Raw genomic sequence first — 22,532 nt, forward strand, 5'->3', positions numbered from 1 at the left:
AAATAGAGTTTCTTTTTCTCCAAAGCATAAGCCGCCTCTCTCTCTCTCCTAAGGTCATGGCCGCCTCTCTCTCTCTAAGGTTGGACCGTTTCTCTCTAAGTGTATGGACCGGTTGTGGATCGGCCGGTTATGGATATACATCAATTGATTTATAACGAGTTTTTTAGTAGTCTCTTCTTATCGAGGAGGTTCAAATAATTGAACCAATACTCAGCACATTTATATTAAATAAAAGGCAATCAAGATTGCTTGGAATTAGAAGGAATCACGATACTGAATATTATAACATATAAACCTCATAGGTTAGTATGAAATCGTACGGAAATCCTAGAAAGCTGAAAAAGTGAATTATGACGTACATACAATATATATATATATATATATATATATATATATATATATACAGATTTGAAGGTGACTCTACAAATAAAAAGAGTTTATATGCCGTAGTTGTCCTAATTTGGGTGGATAACTACTATACGCCTTAGACATTGATCTTCAAATATATAATGACAAACATCATTTTCCTTAAAAAAACAACTTTACAGATGCAATCACAGACCTACGTGAATCGTTGTGGACCTCATAGGATTATCTTTTGCAAGGTTTAGACGTATATCTTTTGCAACTTATAGGGAATTGAATATTAAAGTTAGATATCTTCCTACGGACATCATTATTGGTGTCCCTTAGGATGGGTCCTTAAGCGTAAGGTCCTTTAGCTTTTAACTAAAAAAGCTAAGGAACGACCTTTAAATAAGGGATTTAAAAAAAGTTTTTTAGCGTTTTTAGTTAAAAGTTAAGGGACTCTACGCTTAAAGTCCTCAACCTAAGAGATACCAATAATGATGCCTTAAGTAGATCTATATCTGTGTTCAAAAAAGAGAGTAGATCTATATATTCGATTAATTTACCGACCAAACCATATATCATGTGTGTACATCTATACCTGAGCATATTTATATGACACGTATAATTATAAATACATATATATATGTAGTTTTGATTGTATTCGATGGGTTAAACATTAAGAAGCAGATCAAATGGAACATTATTCAACGGATCATAGACACTATGACCAATATCGTTTCTTTGACGGCCGTTGTGGACCATCATTCATTTAGACTTTTAGTTTCCAAGTGCAGACAGCCAGACATTATTATATACATATATATGTGTTATGTATATATTTGCGTGTGTAGTGCCGAAACGAAAACCTTCATATCCAAGCAACTTAAATAAATGTTGCATGCGTCAACTATAAAATCTCTATCACGAATTCTTAATCATGTTTCCTTGTTTTTTGGGGTTAACATTGTTTTTTTTTTTTGAACTAAACAGCAATAGACCAATAGTTCGATGATCAGTTGTGAGATACAGTATCTCAGATACTTATACTAACGGCTGTATACATTAGAGAATGCTGATTTTTCATTTACAGATTTGATATTTTGCATGATACCAATGCATAAATACGCATTTATGGTTTATCAAATGCTTGTTACAAATTAAGAAATAAAATGAAGAGATATATACCCAAACTTTTTCAAGTACATGCAAAGAAATAATCATCACTACATAAAGATGGGTTACAATTTTTTTAATAATATACAATAGCTTTGATAAGTGTTTATATTAGACAAACCTACCATATGTTAAGCGGTTAACAAATCAATTTCGAGGTTAATTATATTGTTTACAACTTTTAAGTAATATGCGGAACCATCCACAAAACTAATACAGTAAACGAATTCTCCCCAACATATATTGCTTAGCTATTATATATGTTCTCTACGTGTGCGTATAATATATGAGGTCCCCTCTTATCTCTAATGATGAACTTCAATATTTCTAAAGCAGATATGAATATGATGTATGGCCACACTTTTATTGACCACCATGAACTCTTTTTTTTAAATTGTAATGTTTAGATAAATTATATGCGTGAAGTGAACACTTATTGATTAGATTTAGCTCAATATGGATATTCTTAAAATGAATATTTATAACAAATCGGTGGACATAATGTCAGTATAAAATAAATATTCAACCTGTATGGCTCATTAAATCGACACAAAGATACCGTAAGAGTTTTAGAATTAATATATAAAATCAGTGACGACCATTTTAAACGAGATTTCCAAGTGTAATTCTCTTTAAAGGCTTGTAGATAAAGCAACACTGGCAATAAGTTTTTTTCAAAAAAAAAAACACTAACAAGAAAATAATATGATTATATCACTTAATGTAACTGACTTAGTCTTTGTTCTCCACAGAATATAATTTATTAACAATCAAAACTTCAATTCTAGAATGTAGGCATGGAGCTGGACGTGGACCTGGTCGGTTTGACTTTTTCGATTAAATTTATTTTAATATATTTCCTCATATTATTGAAGCTTGTTTTTTTGGCTGATAAACTTTCGAAACTTTCGCGTGAGTTTATTTTTAGTCTCACAAGTCTGTTATCTCGTTTCGGTTGCTAATTAATCATATGAACTCTATCCCAATATTCTAACACTACCCTATATAATTAAGGTAAGTTGGCTTTCTAAGTAGACGGATATACGTGGCGAGTCCAACACCGACGCCAAGTGGAACTAAGACTTTTTTTCTATTAAATTTTCTTAATGTTTATATTCTTCCCATGCAGGCGTTGGTTGTATATCTGCTTCATGTTGGTATTGTATACGTCTCAATTATTATTCAACTCTTCTTTTTTAACAATCGTCTAAAAGTTAAGAAAAATGAATTTATTGAACATTTATAGAGTCACATGGAAGCAGATTAATTAGTAGTGGTGTTAATTGTTAAACAGGATAACTAGGCAGCAAATACAAAAAAATTTGTATGATTTTATATTTTAGGCATAAATATACATATCTGCTCTATTAAAATAGAGTCCTCAATTTATCTACCATTAATGTTGTCATTTAAGTTTTGGACTGTTTCAAGTTTGTTAGAAAGCTGCTTAATTTATGGATCATTTCAAGATTGTTACAATCTAATTATTATGTAACACACTGCTGTTACAAATGGAACCGGACAACTTCCATTAAACCAACATTAAAATCTATTAAAAGTAAACCAATATATTAACACGATTTAATTTAATTCTGGATGTACTCTATTATAAGTATAACAAACGAATTACGTTCTATGTAATCTGTTAATGTAGACCGGCTGTATATATACAATTATATTAGCAATACAATAACTTTGATTTGGACCTCTTTTACTAAAGATGATACTTGCTCTAAGTTGATTTATAAGTTTCTCATCGACATAATATCATCACACAAAGAATATGTATGTGTTTGGTTCCTCTTTTCGTAAGTAGATAGATTAGATACGATCTCTTTTTACACCTTATTTTCGTGCAATATGTTAATTTGCTCTAACTTGATTGAATCTTTGTTATACTTAGAGATACCTGCCATTATGAACACACTATGTCGTTAAATAAACTTCAATCACATAATTTCATAAGTGCCAAACTTAAGAATATAACTTTTGCAAAATTTCTTTTTTTGAAATACAGAATAAGTTAGAAATTACATGTATTTTTAATTATTTCAAATTCTTATATCTAATCTATTAATTTAGGGTCCTATTTTATCTACTACTAACAAGTCATGGTAGAACCACTTAAAGAATTAGGTAATATAACATATTTGATTATTTACATTAATAATAAACCAACTTTAAATTTGAATTTTTTTTTAATTATAACAAAATCTGTTGAGAAAGAATCTAACAAAATCTTACTAAAAATTTTAAATATTTTTATACAATAACATATTAATTAATTTGGTAATTAGTAATATAATATTGTTATAAATCAATGTTAACTAAAATTTTATTATAAAACAAGAAAATAAAAATTATATACTATTCTTTATAAATTCTATAATTATATTCTGTGTTATATAAAAATAGAAGTGCTATATGAATTAAATATGACAAAATTCTATTAAATAGGTAAATTAACAAAAACAATTTAAAAAATCATCTAAATAAATTATCACTCATCATTAAAATGGGTTAAGATTTGTAAACTATGTAAGATTTTTATACAAAAATAAATAAATTAAAATATGTTAAACTTTAATATCTACAACTATATATTATCTTTTTATTTATTTTGAAACTCTCAACAATATATTGTTTAAAATGTTTATATAAAAATATAATAATATATAATAACCTTTAGTTCATATACTATTTAAAAAATATGTTATTAGAAAACTATTAAATTTTAGTAATTCATTTAAAATATTAATGACAAATCAAATTTTAATTATATATTTTTATTTTAATTATAAAGAAATATGTTGAGAAGAAAATAGAAAATATTACCAAAATTCAAATATTTATTTATAAGATAGTGTAGTAACGTAGTAACAAAAACAAATTCAAAATTCATGTAATCTTCTAAACTGAAAAATAGTTGTGTAATTTTTTAAAATTTTCTTGACAAAATATAAAATGTTGAAAATAAATATTCAAACACAAAATGATATATTTCAAATTTTACAAAAGATAAAATCATAGATAATAAAGAATAACTTTTTGAAATGCACCAAGAAAAAGAAAACTATATATGTTGTAAAAATTAAAGCAATCTAATATTTTGAAATCTTAATTAAAAATAAAAAGAAAACTCAATATCATAACATCCAAAATATCATATATCAATAAAATTTACTAAAATAATGTGTTATATGCTAATATATATATAATCTACTAAATTAATAGGGCTATATTATTTAAACAAAATAGTGTTTTTCCTTATCAATCCCGCTAAATACTAAAATAATATATGTTAAAGTACATTTTTTAAACACAACTTGTAAATATAAATTCTCTTAAACATATTTCTTTTCTATAATATAAATAAATACAATTTTAAAATGTATTATAGAAAAATGTATAAATTAAAGAAAAAAACGTATTTTAAAGGAGATAATCTATTTGATTATTTTATATTGTTATTTTATTGGACCTAACTCGAAAATATATTAGTAAATAACAAAGTAAAATGTATGAAACAAATCACTATATGTTAATATGTTAATAATGTCGAATAAGAAATATAAAAATAAATTATGAGTTACACAATATATAATAATAAAATGAAATTTGTATATTTAAAACATTTGTAATAATATCAAATATATTTATAAAATAAAAAATTATCCGCACGGACGTGCGGGTTAAAATCTAGTTTCCGTTAATTTAAACGAATATTTTGTCAAGATGGGGGGCATTAGTATATGTTAAAAATTAAGAGTGGTTAATGTGAAATCGAAAATAAGGCCTTAATAGTGTAGGGTGGATTCTAAACCCAAACGGCCCAATGTTGGATATTTTGTTGTCCTCATTTAGAATTCCGAAAACGGTGCCGTATAGAATTAAAATTGGTTAAGCATACCAATACCAAACTAGCTGGAGGAAGGAACGACTAAAGAGTCTAAAGTAGAAAGGTTAGTAGTCTCTGCTGCGACTGACTCACTTCTTCTTCTTCGAGCTCGAACCAATCTTTGCTTCATTCCGATTCGATTCGTACAGATATCAAATTTTTGTGAGTTGATTCCTTTTCTTTGTATTTAGATGGAATGTTTACTTACAGAGAGAGCTTTGATTTTGTGGATCCCAGATGGAATCTTGATCATTGAAATGGATGCGAATAAATTCTTCGTGTTGTTTCTCTCTATAGCTTTACTTTTGGGGACTTGTACTAAGGTAACCCCTAGATTTTCCGATTTTGATTTTTTTGGGGGAAATCAGAGGTTGATGATTGATTGTTGAAATTAGGTTGATGGAGAGGAACAACTTGTCTCGAATTTGACAGATACAAGTGTATCTCAGATTGTTACTGATTCTAAGAGTATAGATCATTCTACTAACACCACCCATCAATTGGGTGGATCTGAGACCAAGCCTATTGATAGTACGAGTCAAAAGAGTATAGGAGGAAGCGATGGAGGTGAAAGCAGTAAGGAGGAGGAAGCTAAGAGCAACTCGTCTTCAAGGAAGAAACAAGGTGAAGACTGTGATCCATCTTATATGTGTTCTGATGAGCAACATCTGTTTCTCGCTTGTCTCCGTGTCCCTGGTGATGATGGTGAGTCTCCTCCTTGCATCTCTTTTTTTATTCTAGAGAGATTCTGGTTTTGAGACTGCATTTCTATGTGCAGATGCGCCTCATCTCTCTCTCCTGATTAAGAACAAAGCCAAAAGTGTATTGGATCTTACTTTAACTGCTCCCAGTTTCGTCCGCTTAGAGACCAATAAAGTTCGGCTTCTTGAAAGCCAAGACACAAAGGTTATTACATCTCTTTTATATATGTATGGTTTAGCTTTAAAACCATGGACGGTCAAACCTATTGCGACTTCTTACATCTTGCTTTTTATGGCAGGTGAAAGTCTCTATTAAGAAGGGAGGGTCCAACGATAGCGCAATCGTACTCACTTCTGGTAATGGTGGCCATTGCAGCCTTTACCTAAAAGATTTGGCCGCTGCAGGACATGATACAGGAAAGGACAGTACAGTGGCTGTTTCTCGCCCTTCAATACTCAACATCAGCTCGCGAACACTCATCGTGATCGCCATGATTTCCTTCCTGGTTCTCTCCCTTGTCATCATCCCAGTGATCTACCACGTTTACAGGACCAAGTCGCAGGGAAAAAGCAAATACCAGAGGCTCGACATGGAGTTGCCAGTCTCTAACACCCCATTGGTATCAAAATCGGATCAGGAAACGGGTGATGACGGATGGAACAATAACTGGGGAGATGATTGGGGCGATGGAGATGAAGAGCAGCCGAATACTCCAGTGTTACCACTCACACCGAGTGTTTCTTCTAGAGGACTTGCTCCTAGACGACTCAGTAAAGAAGGTTGGAAAGATTAGCGCCTTTACTCTACTTTTTTTTTTCTCTTTTGTTTCCGTGGAGTCTATACATTAGTACAAGATGCCCGGAGAATTTGTCTCCAATTCGTAAGAAAATTTGTGGAATGCTGTTTTCTTCATGTATTGCAAACCAAACCACGTTCTCTTTAGACTTTTGGGCCTTTACTATTTCTGAGTGTGATGAGCTTCTTGTTTATAGGCTTAACTACTCTTTTATAAGCCTTTTACATTTGGGCATGTATTGTCAAAGTAGAAACGGTGCCAAGCTGATAGAATATAATTGTTATACATTGTTTCATTGTTAGAGCACCTCCAATGGAGTTTCTTCCTATTGGAACTCTTAAAATATGTATTATATATAGATATAGGTATAAATATTTGTGGAATCCACAATTTTTGTGGAACCACATAGGCAAAAGTTCTTAAAATAAGATTTTTAGAATTTTTGTTTGTGAATTCCACAAAAATTATAAACCCCACAAATACTTATACATGTATAATATATACATACATATATATACATAAATACATATTTTAAGAACTCCAATGGAAAGAAACTCCGTTGGAAGTGGTCATGAGAAAGATATGTAAAGTAAATTCCATATGTAAAGTAAACTCCTATTATCATAAGGACATCTAATCTAATATGGAAATAATCTAATCTCTTGTATATTAATTGAGAATCAGTTAAAAAAATTGTAGCTTTAAGTTTGTACCAATTAAAAAGTGATTATGCTTATGTGTCACTTAATTAAGATGTCAATTTAGTTTAGGCATCTTAAGAATTAGTTGAAAAAATGTTGGTCCAAAGCTAATTACTAGAAAATATTATATTAACCTAAAATATAAGAAGCTTGTATTTTTTTCTTAAATAAAAGTTACATAATTACCTAATATAATTAACATATATATGACAATTAATTATTATGAATAATAAAGATTTGATAACAATTTTTGCATATTTCTTCATAAAAAATTAAACAATCACATTAACCTTATAATAAAAAATTAAATTTTTTTTATATGTTATATTTTGAATTTTTTAAAATGACTTTAAATTACAAAAATGAGAAAATCTTATATGTTATATTTTTTTTTAAACAACTTTAAAATACAAAAATAAGGAAACCATTAAAATGACATGTATCAATTCGATGTTTGATATGAAACCTTTCAAAACCATATGGAAGATAAATGTCAAAGTAATTCAACTATGGAAACAATACTGTTTATTTTTTTCAAGAATGTGTTCGATGGAAAAAATAAGATTTTTGTGTCATAATTTGTTTAATGTCCAAACCGATCAACCCATGATATATTAATTATAGTTTTGTTCAACAATTTTTAATAAAAATTGATCCGATCGATCGGAAAGAAATTATATAATAACAATAAAAAATATTATATATGTATAAATAAAATGATCAAATATATAAAAAGAATTATCGATAATATATACAAATAAATTCAACATGTGCAAGACGCATGTCTTATCATAGTTTTAAGTAATATATAAACATGAATGAAATTATACACATATCCTAATACCCCCTTTAAATTGGAGAATTTGTAAGGTTTAGGCCATGATTAACGGTAGAAACCGGTAGGAGTTACTAAAAAGAAAAAAAAATACTAATATTATAATAATTTATTTAATTTTTATTTACTTTTAAAAGGTAAAATCAATGATTAACTAACACATATATTAGTATCTTTCGAAACCCTTTCTTATCTTGGTTATTTATGAACCTTTCTCCTTTCTCTTTGATAACTTTTCATTATTTTTATTTTGGAAATTTGTGCTAGGAAACTAGCGATAAAGATGGTTTAAAACCATAATAAACCCGAAGTTTTTAAAGTGGAGTTTTTAACGGAAGTTAAGAAATAGTTTCTTAACTTCCGCTAAAAACCTCATCTTAAGAACTCCGGATTAATCATACCATTGAGTACTCTTTTATAAGCCTTTTACATTTGGACATGTATTAGTCAAACTAGAAACGGTGGCAAGCAGATAGAATATTATTATTATTGTACATTATGTGTTCCCATTGTTGTTTGGGTCAAAACGAAACTGAAGATTATAGCGAAAAAATAACCTTACGGGTTAATGTGAACGTTAACGTTAACGTTAACGTCAAGTGAGGCGCCGCCGGAGACCACCACGTTGCTCTGTCAAATGAAGTCGTCACAAAGCTCACGTGGTAGGGGACCACTATCGTCTGTCAGCTTGCACGTGTGCACATGAGAAGAAACGTCTCGCCTTCTTAACTAGACACGAGTCCCTTCTTTGTCTCACTGAACATGAAACGTTCGATGGAACCTCGCGATTGTGGGACCGTTTTTATTGAACGGCTACCATCGAATTCTCCAAGTTTGTTATCGGTGATCGCGGGATAGTTGTCGGTCAGTAAAATCCAATCGAAATAATTTTGTAATCGGAATTAACCGACCGACACATATTGTTTACCCTACGCGTCCACGTGCATTTCAAATTTGAATATCACTGAAACTGCTACCAGCCGCAAACGCACAGCTAATAGCGGCTGTTGACGTTTTGTAACAATCACTCAAACCGTTCTAAACCGTTCTAAACCGTTTTAAACCTCATAAATTTAAAGCTGGTTTCAGCTAGCGTTTGCAGAATGATACATTTTTTTATTTGTTTTAAAAGATAATATAAATACAAAGATAAAAATATCAAATAAAAATTTTAAATTAGAATTATAAAAATACTTAAATATATCTATTATATTTTAATTAATATTCTAAAATTTTAAAATAAAAATATTTTCTATAAAATTTTTAAAATTTTAAAACTATAACTTTCTAGATATGATATTTATATTTATTATAATATTATGATTTTTGATATTTTTATATTATATAAAATGTAAATATTATTAATTTATTATTTAACTGTTGCTACATTTGGTAGTTAACCAGTCATAAGTATTACGCAAACGCACCAATTTCTAACCGCAGAACCAATCGTACAAATCTCGTAAAACCGTTAGAAACCGCAACCACTCGCATCCGCAAACTTCCGTAACCGCAACCGCAGCAGCTGTTTTTAAACCGGTCATACCCTTAATCATGCCCATGTTCATTTTTTACGTTACTTTGTTAATATATATAGTTGCGTGACTGTCTCGTGGCTTTTAAACTGATTACCAACCAGTGATTTATGTACACCAATTATGCGGATAAACTAAAAAATTCACTATGGTTTATAGTTATACAATGCTAATAAACTAAAAAAATATCATGTGATGAAATAGTAAATACTGCCAGCGATTGATTGAGCTTGGAATTAACATATGGTGCCAAATAAATCACAACCAGCTAGTAATGTAGCCGCATGATTGGCATTATGGATTATCTATCATTGACTATATTTATCGGTGATCCATGATATATGATGATGTAACATTATTATTGTTACGTGATTCAGAGTGCAAATGTGGAAGCAATTAGCATCCAATATTATTCTACTATTCTGCATTTATTTCGCACTTTCTTAAACTTTGTAGGTCAACGTATCACCAAATTTAAGTAATGGATTAATGGACATTCATCAAAGTCCAAACTAGCTACATATTAATGTAGTTAACTATATTTTTTGGTTTTAAATTTTTTACCTAATATAATTTATATGTTTGTGTGTTTGTATAATCATATTTTTGTATGATATGAATTTAATAGAACAGATAATTTTTGTAAATATATTAGATAAATCAAGTTTCGTAAGTATATAATTGTGTATTTTTTGTACCATATATGTATTTCTTTGTAATCATATTTGTGTTTTTATATGTGATCATATTTGCGTTTTAAAAAAAAATTGATTAGTAAAGTATTTTGATAATTGTATTAAATTCGCTGACACAAAAAAAGAGTTGTATTAAATTTATTATATTATTAAACTATACACCATAGCCTTTTAACACATTAATATGATACTTAATTTTCAAACAGTATTTTTTTAAACATAACAAACCCTTTATATAGTTTTGTTTAGTAATCTATACTATTATTTGAGAAGTGATTTTGCGTAGTATCATCTTCTCCATAATTTTAGGTAATTTGGATTATTTGTCATTGTTTATTGTTTATTTGTCTTAATTTTCATAATTTTAGGAAATTTACTTATTCTTTATGTTTTAATAATTTTAATTTTTGTCATGCTCTCCACAGTTTAAATTTTATATATATATATATATATATATATATATATATTTCATATTCTTAGAAATTTTAATTTATAATTTTATTTATTTATAATAAATAATTCTAAGTGAGATTTTGCTTACTTGTCATATTTTTCATAATTTTAGGTGAATTTTAATTATTGTCATTTTTACTGCTTATGTATCTTATTTACCATAATTTTAGGTAATTTACTTATTTGTCATGTTTTGATAATTTTATTTTTCTTCTTTATTATGCTTTTCATATTTAAATTAACTCATTTATTTGTCACATTTTTAATAATTATATTTGATAAATTTATTTATTTGTCATATATAATTTTAGGTGATAAATTTTGTTCTTTTAATTTATCATGTTCTCTATGATTTTAAGATATTTTGATTATATTTTATGTTTTATTATTTTTAAAAACTTATACGTCATATTTCATGATTTAGGTTGAGTCATTATTTGAGAATTGATTTTGCTTAGTTGTCATCTTCCCCATAATTTTAGTTAATTTTGATTATTTGTCATTGTTTATTGTTTATTTGTCTTATTTTTCACAATTTTAAAAATTTTATTTATTCTTTATGTTTTAATATTTTTTTTTATTTGTTATGTTCTCCACAGTTTAAATTATATATATTTCATATTCTTAGTAATTTTAATTCATAATTTTAATTATTTAGAATAAATAATTCTTAGTGAGATTTTGCTTACTTGTCATATTTTACATGACTTGAGGTAATTTTGATTATTTATCATATTTTACTGCTTATGTATCTTATTTTCCATAATCTTAGGTAATTTACTTATTTGTTATATTTTGATAATTTTAATTTGGCTTTAGTTATGCTTTTCATATTTAAATTACTTATTTATTTGTCATATTTTTAATAATTTTAATTGATAAATTTCTTTATTTGTCATAAATAATTTTAGGTGATAATTTTAGTTTTGTTAATTTATCAAGTTCTCTATGATTTTAAGATATTTTGATTATGTTTTACGTTTTATTATTTTGAAAAACTTATTTTTCATATTTCATGATTTAGACTGAGTCATTATTTTTAATAAATAATTTTTAACTTGTTAGTTTTAAAACAATTTTAGTGATTATTTAATAAATATTCACATTATATTCAGGGATAATTATGATTAACGAATATTATCAAATTTTAGCAATAATTTTATAGTTTCATCTTATGTTTATTTTAGTTATATAAAATCGGTTGATGTTTGTATTAGTTGTTTTTAAATGACGTTTGTTTCTAATTTATATCATCGAATTATCTTACCAATAAAAAATATGAGTCTAAAGAATGCAATCTTTAGCCGTTATTTTATTTTTTTTACAAAACAGCTTTTTGTAGACATATATAATTATTATTTTTAATTTATAAAATTTTAGTTAAATTGAAATATGTTTTTAATCATTGTAGATTTTGTTAATATGTGTCACTACAAACTCCGATAAAAAGAAATTCATATAAAATGCGACTAAATTTTTAATGAAGAGGGGATAGGTTTTATAGATTTATCTTTTATGTTAGTTACAGTATTAATAAAATTTTATTATATTATTATGATGATGATACTTTTATATGTGTAGTTTGGTGATAGAATAAATGAAAATTTTTGTAAGTATCAAAACATTTTATCTATGTTGTGTTGTAGTAAATAAAGTAAATTATATCTTCAACTGAAATTAATTAAATAAATCAAATTAAAATTAAAAATTATGTTAAAATTTGATTTATTTGGATATATATTAGTCCGCACAAATGTGCGGGTCATCATCTAGTAAAACAATAATTAAATAGACAGATTAAATAACTGCAATTTTTTTCATAAATTGGGATTACTTAATTTTGTATATAATTATAATTACATCATTACTACACTATACACATAATATTACACATATTAATTTGTATAGAAATTATAAATGCGTAAATCAAAATCCATGGTCCAATTTTAAAGGGTTTTGTAACTGTTTCCCTGTTCTTTCAATATTTTTATAAGAGGATGACGATAAAAACGATTGTGGGGAAGGAAAAACTTTTTAGTTAAAAAAAATGTTGCAAAATATGAGGGCATATCTTACGGGATTAAGGAGTTAGATGACCAAATTTCAAATTGATTTTAGAATAATTGATTTGATTCCTGAAATGTTCTTGTTTTATTGGATAAATAATTAAAAAAATAGATATGCTCCATATTATTAAGATACAATCGATTATTAAATATGGTATTAAGGTTACATATTATTAGCTATCGATAATATGGTGGTAAAGTCTAGAAAAATATATTAGTTGCTAATTTAACTGATAGTAAATAATGGTCCCAATTAGTAGGAAAAAAATTGTAAAAAAGGAAATTAGATATAAATAGAGGTTACTTTAGTTTGTTAGGCGTGTGAAGGATAAACTAAAGCTATTAAGGAATAGTGGTTACTTTGGAAAATTATATAAAGGAGTGGTTATGTTCGAAAATGATGGATGCATGTATTATTGCCATTAATTGTTGGATCCAACTTTTAACAATGGGTCACTAAGTTTTTTAATTGAGTAGATATTGTGTATAGTTAGGGTATCTGCAACTATTACATCGTATTTCCCCTCAAAACTAAGTATTTCCCCTCAAAACGAAGTAAATTCAAAATAAATTTATGTTTTGAACTAAAAATTTTTTTTATTTTTTTTCAAAAGATATTTTTTAATTATATCATATTATTAATACTTGTTATACATTTTAATAATAGTTGTTATTTTAAAAATTTACAAATTTAACCCAATTTTTTTAAATGTATCTTTCTTAAATACATAAATTTAGTTCTAAAATAAATAAAAAAATTATTTATATAAATTTTGTAATTGTATTATGTAAATTACTAATAATGTTCTTAAAACATAAAACACAAATATCGAATCTTTTTATATACAAAACAAAACTATATAAAATTACAGAAGCAATTTACAAATAAAAAAGTCCGATGAGTTTCTGAATAATATTTCCAATTTCAGGAAATGCTATTCATAAATTCACTTTTTCAATTAAAATATGTCTTATCGAAAAATGAATTTCCCTTTCTAAAATGTTTTCCTTCAAAATAAAAGACCATTATAAATGGTCTTAAATGTGCATTGCGTTAATAATTGACAAATATTTTTTCATTAAAATGTATATTTTAGAATTTATATATATATGAAAGTATTTTAAATTTTGATTATAAATTTATTATTTTTATGACTAGCTATTTCTCACATTTTTAGTGAATCAAATTTATTGAACACAATTAATTTATTTAAAACTTACAATTTACCATTATTAGTCAATCAAAATTTATTTAAAATGTGAAAAAAAAAATTATTTTTAAAAAATATAAATCATTTTGAAACAGAAGGATATTTATATTGTCAAAGAGAAATACAAATGCCCCTTAACTTTACAACTTATTTACACAAAATACCACTGAACAATTATTGAACCTATATTTAAATATATTTTGTCTTTTCGTAATTCAGTAAATCATTTTCTAAATTGATCCTAAAGTAAAACAACTACTTAATTACATTTTAATGCCATTAAAATTATATAATTCTAACATTTAGCATTTACTATCTTTTTATGAATTTAAAACCATAAAACATACTTAATTTTTAAAACAATAATTTATACAATATATAAATAAAATATAAATTAATATTATTCTATGTATATTTCATATAAATAATAGTCCGATGTAAACTGATTAATGTTGAAGATTATAAAATATACAGCACAAGATTTCAAATAGTATGTAAAACAATTTTATTTACATTCATAAAATTTTGATTCATAAAATAATAAAAATACATTTGTGTGAATATACATATCATATTTTAAAAATATGAATGGTACAGTTGACGGTAAACAAGACAAAATAAAATTACTCAATATGAACTATAAATTATTGTGTTTAAAAATGTGATATTAAATAATTATACAATACGGATAAATTATAAAATATACATCTTATATATTAAACTAGAAGTCACAACTTTGATTCATGTGTGATTTTTTTTAAAAAACGGATCTAGAAAGTCATGTTAAATTTAATCTCTAATCTTATCACTTAAATTTTGGACCTACCAAAAAATTTTATTGGGCTATCAATAATTGGATTTAAACAATAAATGATCCATTAGATTTATAGATAGTATCAATTAAATAGATATAATTTAATGTTGTAATACTATACATTCATATGTTAATTATTTAAATATTTGTCTATGTTAACTTTTAAAATTATAAAGATTGTTTTTAAATAACAAAAATCATATTATGTAACAATGATTAATCTTTACTACCTTAAACCAATGAAAACAAATTTTAAACTATATATTTTTTAAAAAAAAATTAAACAAAAACTAAATGTTTAATTATTTACTCGAGAATATAAATCTATGAAGCGAAAAGTTTAATTTTTAAAAACTTTCTAAATTTGTGAAATATTACAATATCTTTAAATATGACAATAAAACAATATTTTACTAATCTTTATATATATAGTTACGTTTTTAATAACGAAATAATAATTCAAAAATATATATATAGAAGAAGATACAAATACATGTGAAAGTTTGAAATAATCTATTCAATGAAAAAATATATCGTAAACTTATTATGTTTTAAAAATTGATAAACACATATATATTATAATATATATCAATTTAGAATTGAAAACAAAATGTTTATATAAAAATAAAACAAAAATCTGCACAAATCGAGATCTAGTTATTACTTATAAATAAATATTTATTTATATGAAATTAAAAATAATATATGCGCGAGTGCATATATCAAGGTTTAGTGTTTAATTAAGGCACTAGCGAAAAGTTCTATTCGATTTTACGTAATCTACGTAGTCCATGCCTTTCGGATATTATTTGATATAATTTTAGGCCAAAGCATTTGTGGGTGTCTTCATCACAAATACCAAACTGAACTATAATAATTTCTTCTTTCTAGTAGTTGAAAATTTTAAAGCATCAACGAAATCTTATACGATCCGTTCCATACCAATTATCTTTATAATGACTGATGTGTCATAAAATAGTCATAACAAACAAATCTCTTATATATTAAAAGAAAAACATCGTAATAAATGCATTTACACTATAATAAACACGTAAAAATTTCACAATGATTTGATAATAAATATGCTAACGTGTTCACACTATATTCATAAATATGTTCACATTATATATTTTGTATTTTTAATACAAAACTCACATGCATGGTTCCAATAAAACTTTGGATTTTCCGGTTCAAATCAAAACAAATAACGAATCAAAAGCTAAATTATATATATATATATATATATTGTTTGCGGATAAAGTTGGGCAAAATATTTATAAATTTTGATTTGATTCGTTATCCATTTTGATTTGAACTAAAAAATATGGATATCTGTAACTCTACGAAGCAAATCAAATAGTAAAATACAAAATAAATAAAAAATCACAAATACCTATATTTTTAGGAACGAATATCTAATTCGATCTGTTATATGCATATATACATATAAGTACAGAATTATATATATATATATATATATATATATTATATATATATTATAGTTTATATAAGTTTTACAATATTTTTATGAATTAAATTTATTATATTAGGTATTAAAAATTAAAAATTTAAATAATATTTTATTTTAGTAATAAAATGTGATTATTAAAATTTTCAATTATTTTTAAAATTTTATTTTATCTACGAATCAAATCGAATATTCTTTAAAATTCTAAATTATTTCGGATATCAGAGTCACCGACTATCCAGATGGCTAAAGATTGAATCGACGTGAATACCTCCAAATACCCGGATATTCGATATGTGCCCACCTCTATTTACGGATACAATTTATTTTTCTTTATATAAAAAAATTCACTTATGTCAAGGCCTTTTTAATTTTTAATTAATTTTAATTTTATCTTTCATGTATTATTTTGAACAAAAATGTCATTTAATATTAATTAACAATATCTTTATATATTTGTCAACTATTTTTATATAATTTTACATAAACATACATGTGCACCTTGATGTGAGCACCTTGTGACTAAGTATTTATCACAACTGAAGTATCTATTTTTTTTAAGTTAAAATATTTTTTTCTTAATGCTTCTTTCACTACTGACCAAATGGTAGTGAAATGATTTGTCTTAATAATTTTCTTTTCTTTTTCTTGAACTATTATACGTTTACAAACTATTATATGAAACCATTGGTCCGACATGACGACTATCTAAAATTCATAACATGATAATAAATAAATAATAGTAATTTTTGGTTTTTACCGAAAAAACTAAAAAATCGAACATTCTAACCGAATAAACCAAAATAAATATTAATTTAAAATAATAGTTATATTTTAGGAGATTAAAAATCAAAAAATAACTTAAAACCGAACCAATATCCAGATTAAACAGACTTAATGTATTTTTATTATAAATAACGAAACTAATAATCACTTTCCGCGGTTTATTACCTATTATAAATAGTAAACTGTAAGATGACAGAAACAAAAATAATAAATGCTCGAAGTTTTATTTATATATCCAAAGAAATAGAAATAGAATATGACTTCTACCCCTCTAGTAAGTAATAACTAAATACAAAAATCCGGTTATGTTAATTGATTTGATTCTCAATTCACGTGAACAGATGGAGTTTGCCGTGAAGTTTCGGATTCAGCTGGAGGAGAGTTCATGAACACAAGGTCAATGTAAGTCTTGAAAATGCATAGCGATTGTTGAGTTCTGGATCACAATAAATAAAAAGGTTACTTTCTGGCACTTGTCACAGATCTTGTAAACGAGCATGTCATTCTCCTCTTCTTTTTAATTTATTCGCCAAAATTTATTCTTGTCCACGATCAAAGTTCAAAGTTTTTAATTTCGAGTGCGTTTACTATACAGTTAAAATATTCTTCTTTTTTTGAAAAATACAGTCAAAATATTCTTTATATATTAAAATTTCATTTTAAGTTGTAATCGTGTTAAGTATATTGAAATGTAACACTTCGTCTTTTCTCACAATCCAAATTAAATATTTTCTTTATTATAAGAATTACAAATATTACAATTGCATTTTATATAGGATCAACCTTTAGAAGTAATAACTTATGAATGAATTATTTTATTTAATATTTTGCAACAAAAAAGATTCGTATATTAATGTTTATCGCAATTAGAAAACTCATATGTACTTTCAATAACCTAGGCATATATCCTACTTACATTTTGTCTGATATATTTTTCCAACTCATATTTGATATATTTTTCTATATATTAGATACCACTATTGCATATTCTAAAAAGTATGATATTAATTTATAAACTGTATCATATCGTATTTCATAAATTTATGTTAATGCAAACATATACCCTTGTATTTATAAAATCAGTTAACAAAATGTAGTCAAAAAATTCTTATATTTTTATTTTACAAAAAAATCTTATATTTTTAACTATATTATATTAATTAATCAAACTATCGAGATAATAGTATATATGTAATAAAAATAATATAAAATATTAAACTTATAATACATGACCACAAATATATCAAGTACCATTATTTGCTCTGTTATCCAACCATATGATCAAATATAATTAAAAATAGGCGCAGAGTGAAATGAAATTGCAGGTTATTATCACAATTTATGATAATTCTTGTGACGATAGAATTTTCATTTTACTTCAGTTATAGCGGTTTTTTGGTGGAAATCAAATGAGGACAAAGGTAAAATTTACTGATTTAGATGGGACGAGTTATGTGTTCCAAAAGCTCTAGAAAAAATGGATTTCAAGGACATTGAATTCTTCAATTAAGCTCTTCTGGTCAAACAAACTTGAAAATCCTATCGGAACAATTTTCTCTTCTTAGCCGTTTTATGAAGAATAGGTATTTTCCTAACGGTTTTTTTCTTTCCAGTTACGTTAGATTCAGATCTTTTTTTTTGGCCTAGATAAACATTACCTATAGCAGATATATTTTGGCTAAAGGATTAAGACATATGATAGGCAATGGCCAGCCTCTATCCAGAATGAAAAGTGTTTTTAAAAACGAAGGAAAAATGCAATATAATTAATATTTTATTCCCGTAGAGGTTAGCAATCTACTATCTATGCCACAACGGTGGTGTTTTACATATGGATCGTGGAAAGACAAAGAACTTTATTCAGGATAAAATTAGTATATCACATTAGAAGGTTTGATGGATTGATGGGAACAAAAAATGTTAGGAAAACTTCCCCCATCTTTATGCGGAAGTGGAGGCACTAATATGGGCAATGGGAGTGTATGAGAAATTTGCGTCAGAGTTTCAGATCACGTTTGCAACAGATTGTTTTCAATTGGTGAAAATGGTTTAGGAACCAAAAAAATTGCCAGCGTTTGAATGTATTTGGAAGACATTAAAATTTTGAAATCAAGTTTCCTAAACTTAGAGATCATTCATGTACATCAGATGGATAATTCGAAGGCAGATAGTTTAGCACGCAGTGTAAGAAAATAACCGTCTTTCGTCGTTCACATGGATGAAAAGCTACCAGTTTGGTTCACAGAGTCAGTATGAATCAGTATATGTTGATGAAAAAAAAATATATCCAAATTACAATATAAGAGTTAATATAAATTATACAATATAAACTATAATAAATATTTTTTTATGCTATATAGTGAAATATAAAACATAATAAAAAATGAACCTCTTGTTCACTAATAAGAACACCTATTTATAATATTTTCAAATATTTTCTTATTTCAGCAGGTCTGTTTTTCTTTTTTTAATATTAAAACTGTTTTTTATCAGTGTATTAAAATAAAATTCATTACATTTGGTATGGATTATGGAAGTACAACTATTTGATATCAATAATATATCAGAGTCTTCATAAATATAATGATTTTTGATTATTTTCTATGTAATTTTAAATAGAAATTAAAATAAGCATTATAAATTATATGTTCATATTGTGAGAGACTTATTTTCTTTGAAATATTTTTGTTAGTATTTCAAATATTTGGAAACAAAATATTAATATGGTGCATTTAAGTATTTTTTTAGTTTGAATGAATATAAAAGTACCTAATCAAAGCCATTTTCTCAATAAATCATAATGAAATTTATTGTATTCCTATAAAGATAGATGATATAATATATGTAAAAACAAATTGTAGAGCAATCTTAAATATATTTCTATCAATAATTAAGATAATAGCTTTCAGTTTGTGATTGATATTAACCTAATAATATGTCTTATTCACCTAGTGTATATGTCTTTTGAAGGCAACACAATTTAATATATAATTTTAAAATTTTATTTAGATATTTTTGAATAAATAATGTTGATATTGTGACTGATTTATCCCCTTGTTTGAATTGATATGTTTGCACCAATATTATAAATATTTAAAAATAATATATATATATTGAATTACTTGAGTATTTTTCATATTTGAATGAATATCATTTATTTAGTAAATTTTTTTTTAACATATGAGTGTTATATTTGTTGGAATGAAAATGAAACAATGACAGAATATAAAATATAATATGAGACAACTAAAATCTAACTATTTATATATTTTTTGCAGACCAAAATATATATGCCTCTTAGAATTCTAACAAAATATTTTTGAAAACAAAATAATTAAGATAGTCAATTTTATATAACACTTTAAACCTAATCAATTTATAAAAAGTTAAATGAAACATAGATTATTTAATTTTATTTTAATTATCGATAAAATACAAAACATAGTATAAAATAGTCATGCTCATTTTTAGAAGTAATAAAATGTTTAAAATAATTAAATATTTCCTTTTGTTTGAAATAATATTTACCAAAAGCAACTTTATTTTTAAAAAATAGATAAGAAACATCAAGGAAGAGGTGTGTTTCAAAGCATCCGAAAAGCAAAGAAGAATGGTACAACACATCGATAGAAAATGCAGTCTATTACCGGTAAAGGTCTTTTCTATTCACTGGACACCGCATAAATTGCAAAATCAAAATGTTAAACTGCTATGGATGTTTTCTGTTATAAATTATAGGAAAGCATTTACCAAATAAAATATAAGAAAGCTGAGTTTTCCAAAATTGTATAGCATACTTTTTTTTTTGAAAGGCAACTTCATTTAATAAAAGAAGGTTACACAACGATTGTCTCAACTAATACTCTCTTAGCAAGAGCATCAACGATCATATTGTCTTTGCGAGAAATAAAATTGAAAGAGGAAACAGAGAGGTAACAAGACAAGTTTAGGATATCCTCAAGGATTCCACAAAGTTCCTTGATTGGGTCTCTCCTATTGATAGCTCTGATGATGATCTGAGCGTCTGATTTGATACTTAGTTTGTTGAAACCAAGAGCTTGCGCTTGGAGTAATGCTTCTCTTATCGCCAAGCCCTCTGCCACTAACGGGGAGGGGACGTAGAGTTCCAGCGAGGTTCCCTGCACCAGGATCATGCATGTGTTATCCGAGAACAGCCAAGCCAACCCAGCTTTCTGTTCTGATTCCTTCCAAGCTGCATTTGTGTTCACCGTGATGATATCTGGGTTCGCTTGGGGAGGAGGGGGTTGAGCAATTGTGTTCTGCTCAGTGGCCAAGCTAGTGATTGGCTGCTCCTGAGCTGTTTGCCATTCCAGTGCGTCCGCAACCGCTTTCGAGAGGACCTCCTTCGCCTCAAAATACCTGTTCTGAAATATCTTATGGTTCCTAGCAATCCATATGTTCCAGCATATCCATGGAAAAAGAGATCCCATTCTCATTCCTGTAGGAGGAAGGTTCATGGTCTTCTTTGAGTCTTTGAGGGCTCCTTGAAAATCTGCAGAATCAATTATGTTTATCACATTATGGATCGGGGTCTGGTTCCAAACCTGTCTCGCAAAAGGACAAGTCAAGAATAGATGGTTCGCCGTCTCTCTATCTCCACAATGGGTGCAAGCGAAGCTCGTTGTTGAGATACCTCTTGAAGCTAGAGTCTCTCCCAACGGTAGAGCGCGTTGTACTATATTCCAAAGAAAAACTCTTATCTTGGGTGGGATGGGGATCAGCCAAATGTCTTCCATCCAGTCACATAGCATCGGTTAAGGGGGAGGAGTTTGTTCGAGTTGTAGCTGCTTCAGGGCTGAATAATAACCAGTCTTTGTAGAATATTCACCATTTTTAGTAGCTAACCAACAATGCTTATCTGAACCTTCTGTTCTGCTTGGTTTAAGGAGAAGGATTTTATGAGCTTCATAGGGGAGCAGCATATCCACTTTGTCTCGGTCCCAAACTCCTGTTGATTGGGTTAACAAGTCTGAGACTTTAAGGTCCTTTGAAGAGAGGTTCGGCGGGCCAAACGGTCTAGTTGGTAC

The 22,532-nt window shown here is 26.7% G+C and overlaps 2 protein-coding genes across 4 annotated transcripts; one reads left to right on the forward strand and one right to left on the reverse strand.

The window, feature by feature from the left end:
* The first annotated feature begins 5,420 nt into the window (after window positions 1–5,420).
* LOC125575190 lies at window positions 5,421–7,066 on the forward strand. Of its 3 annotated transcripts, none has more exons than XM_048769981.1 (5): window positions 5,421–5,486; window positions 5,660–5,745; window positions 5,818–6,127; window positions 6,201–6,328; window positions 6,423–7,066. In XM_048769981.1, exons 2-5 carry the CDS (start codon window positions 5,680–5,682, stop codon window positions 6,915–6,917), a joined length of 999 nt encoding a protein of 332 aa, XP_048625938.1. In that variant the 5' UTR covers window positions 5,421–5,486; window positions 5,660–5,679; the 3' UTR covers window positions 6,918–7,066. The 3 variants fall into 3 exon arrangements, with proteins under 3 accessions (XP_048625938.1, XP_048625937.1, XP_048625936.1); XM_048769980.1 differs by having other exon boundaries at window positions 5,425–5,584; XM_048769979.1 differs by having other exon boundaries at window positions 5,452–5,486; window positions 5,614–5,745.
* Window positions 7,067–21,320: 14,254 nt separating this feature from the next.
* On the reverse strand, window positions 21,321–22,256 carry LOC106363785. Its single transcript, XM_013803472.1, has one exon. The coding sequence runs from the start codon at window positions 22,254–22,256 to the stop codon at window positions 21,321–21,323; it is 936 nt and encodes a 311-aa protein (XP_013658926.1).
* Between the last annotated feature and the right edge of the window lie 276 nt (window positions 22,257–22,532).

Source organism: Brassica napus, chromosome C9 (assembly GCF_020379485.1).
Source record: "Brassica napus cultivar Da-Ae chromosome C9, Da-Ae, whole genome shotgun sequence".
Classification (NCBI taxonomy): Eukaryota; Viridiplantae; Streptophyta; class Magnoliopsida; order Brassicales; family Brassicaceae; genus Brassica; species Brassica napus.

Coding starts and splice junctions, on each gene's coding strand:
- LOC125575190 (XM_048769979.1), top strand. CDS start 5,614: ATGGAATGTTTACTTACAGAGAGAGCTTTGATTTTGTGGATCCCAGAT. Junction 6,128..6,200: donor CCGTGTCCCTGGTGATGATG/GTGAGTCTCCTC, acceptor TTCTATGTGCAG/ATGCGCCTCATCTCTCTCTC. Junction 6,329..6,422: donor TTGAAAGCCAAGACACAAAG/GTTATTACATCT, acceptor TTTTTATGGCAG/GTGAAAGTCTCTATTAAGAA.
- LOC106363785 (XM_013803472.1), bottom strand. CDS start 22,256: ATGCTATGTGACTGGATGGAAGACATTTGGCTGATCCCCATCCCACCC.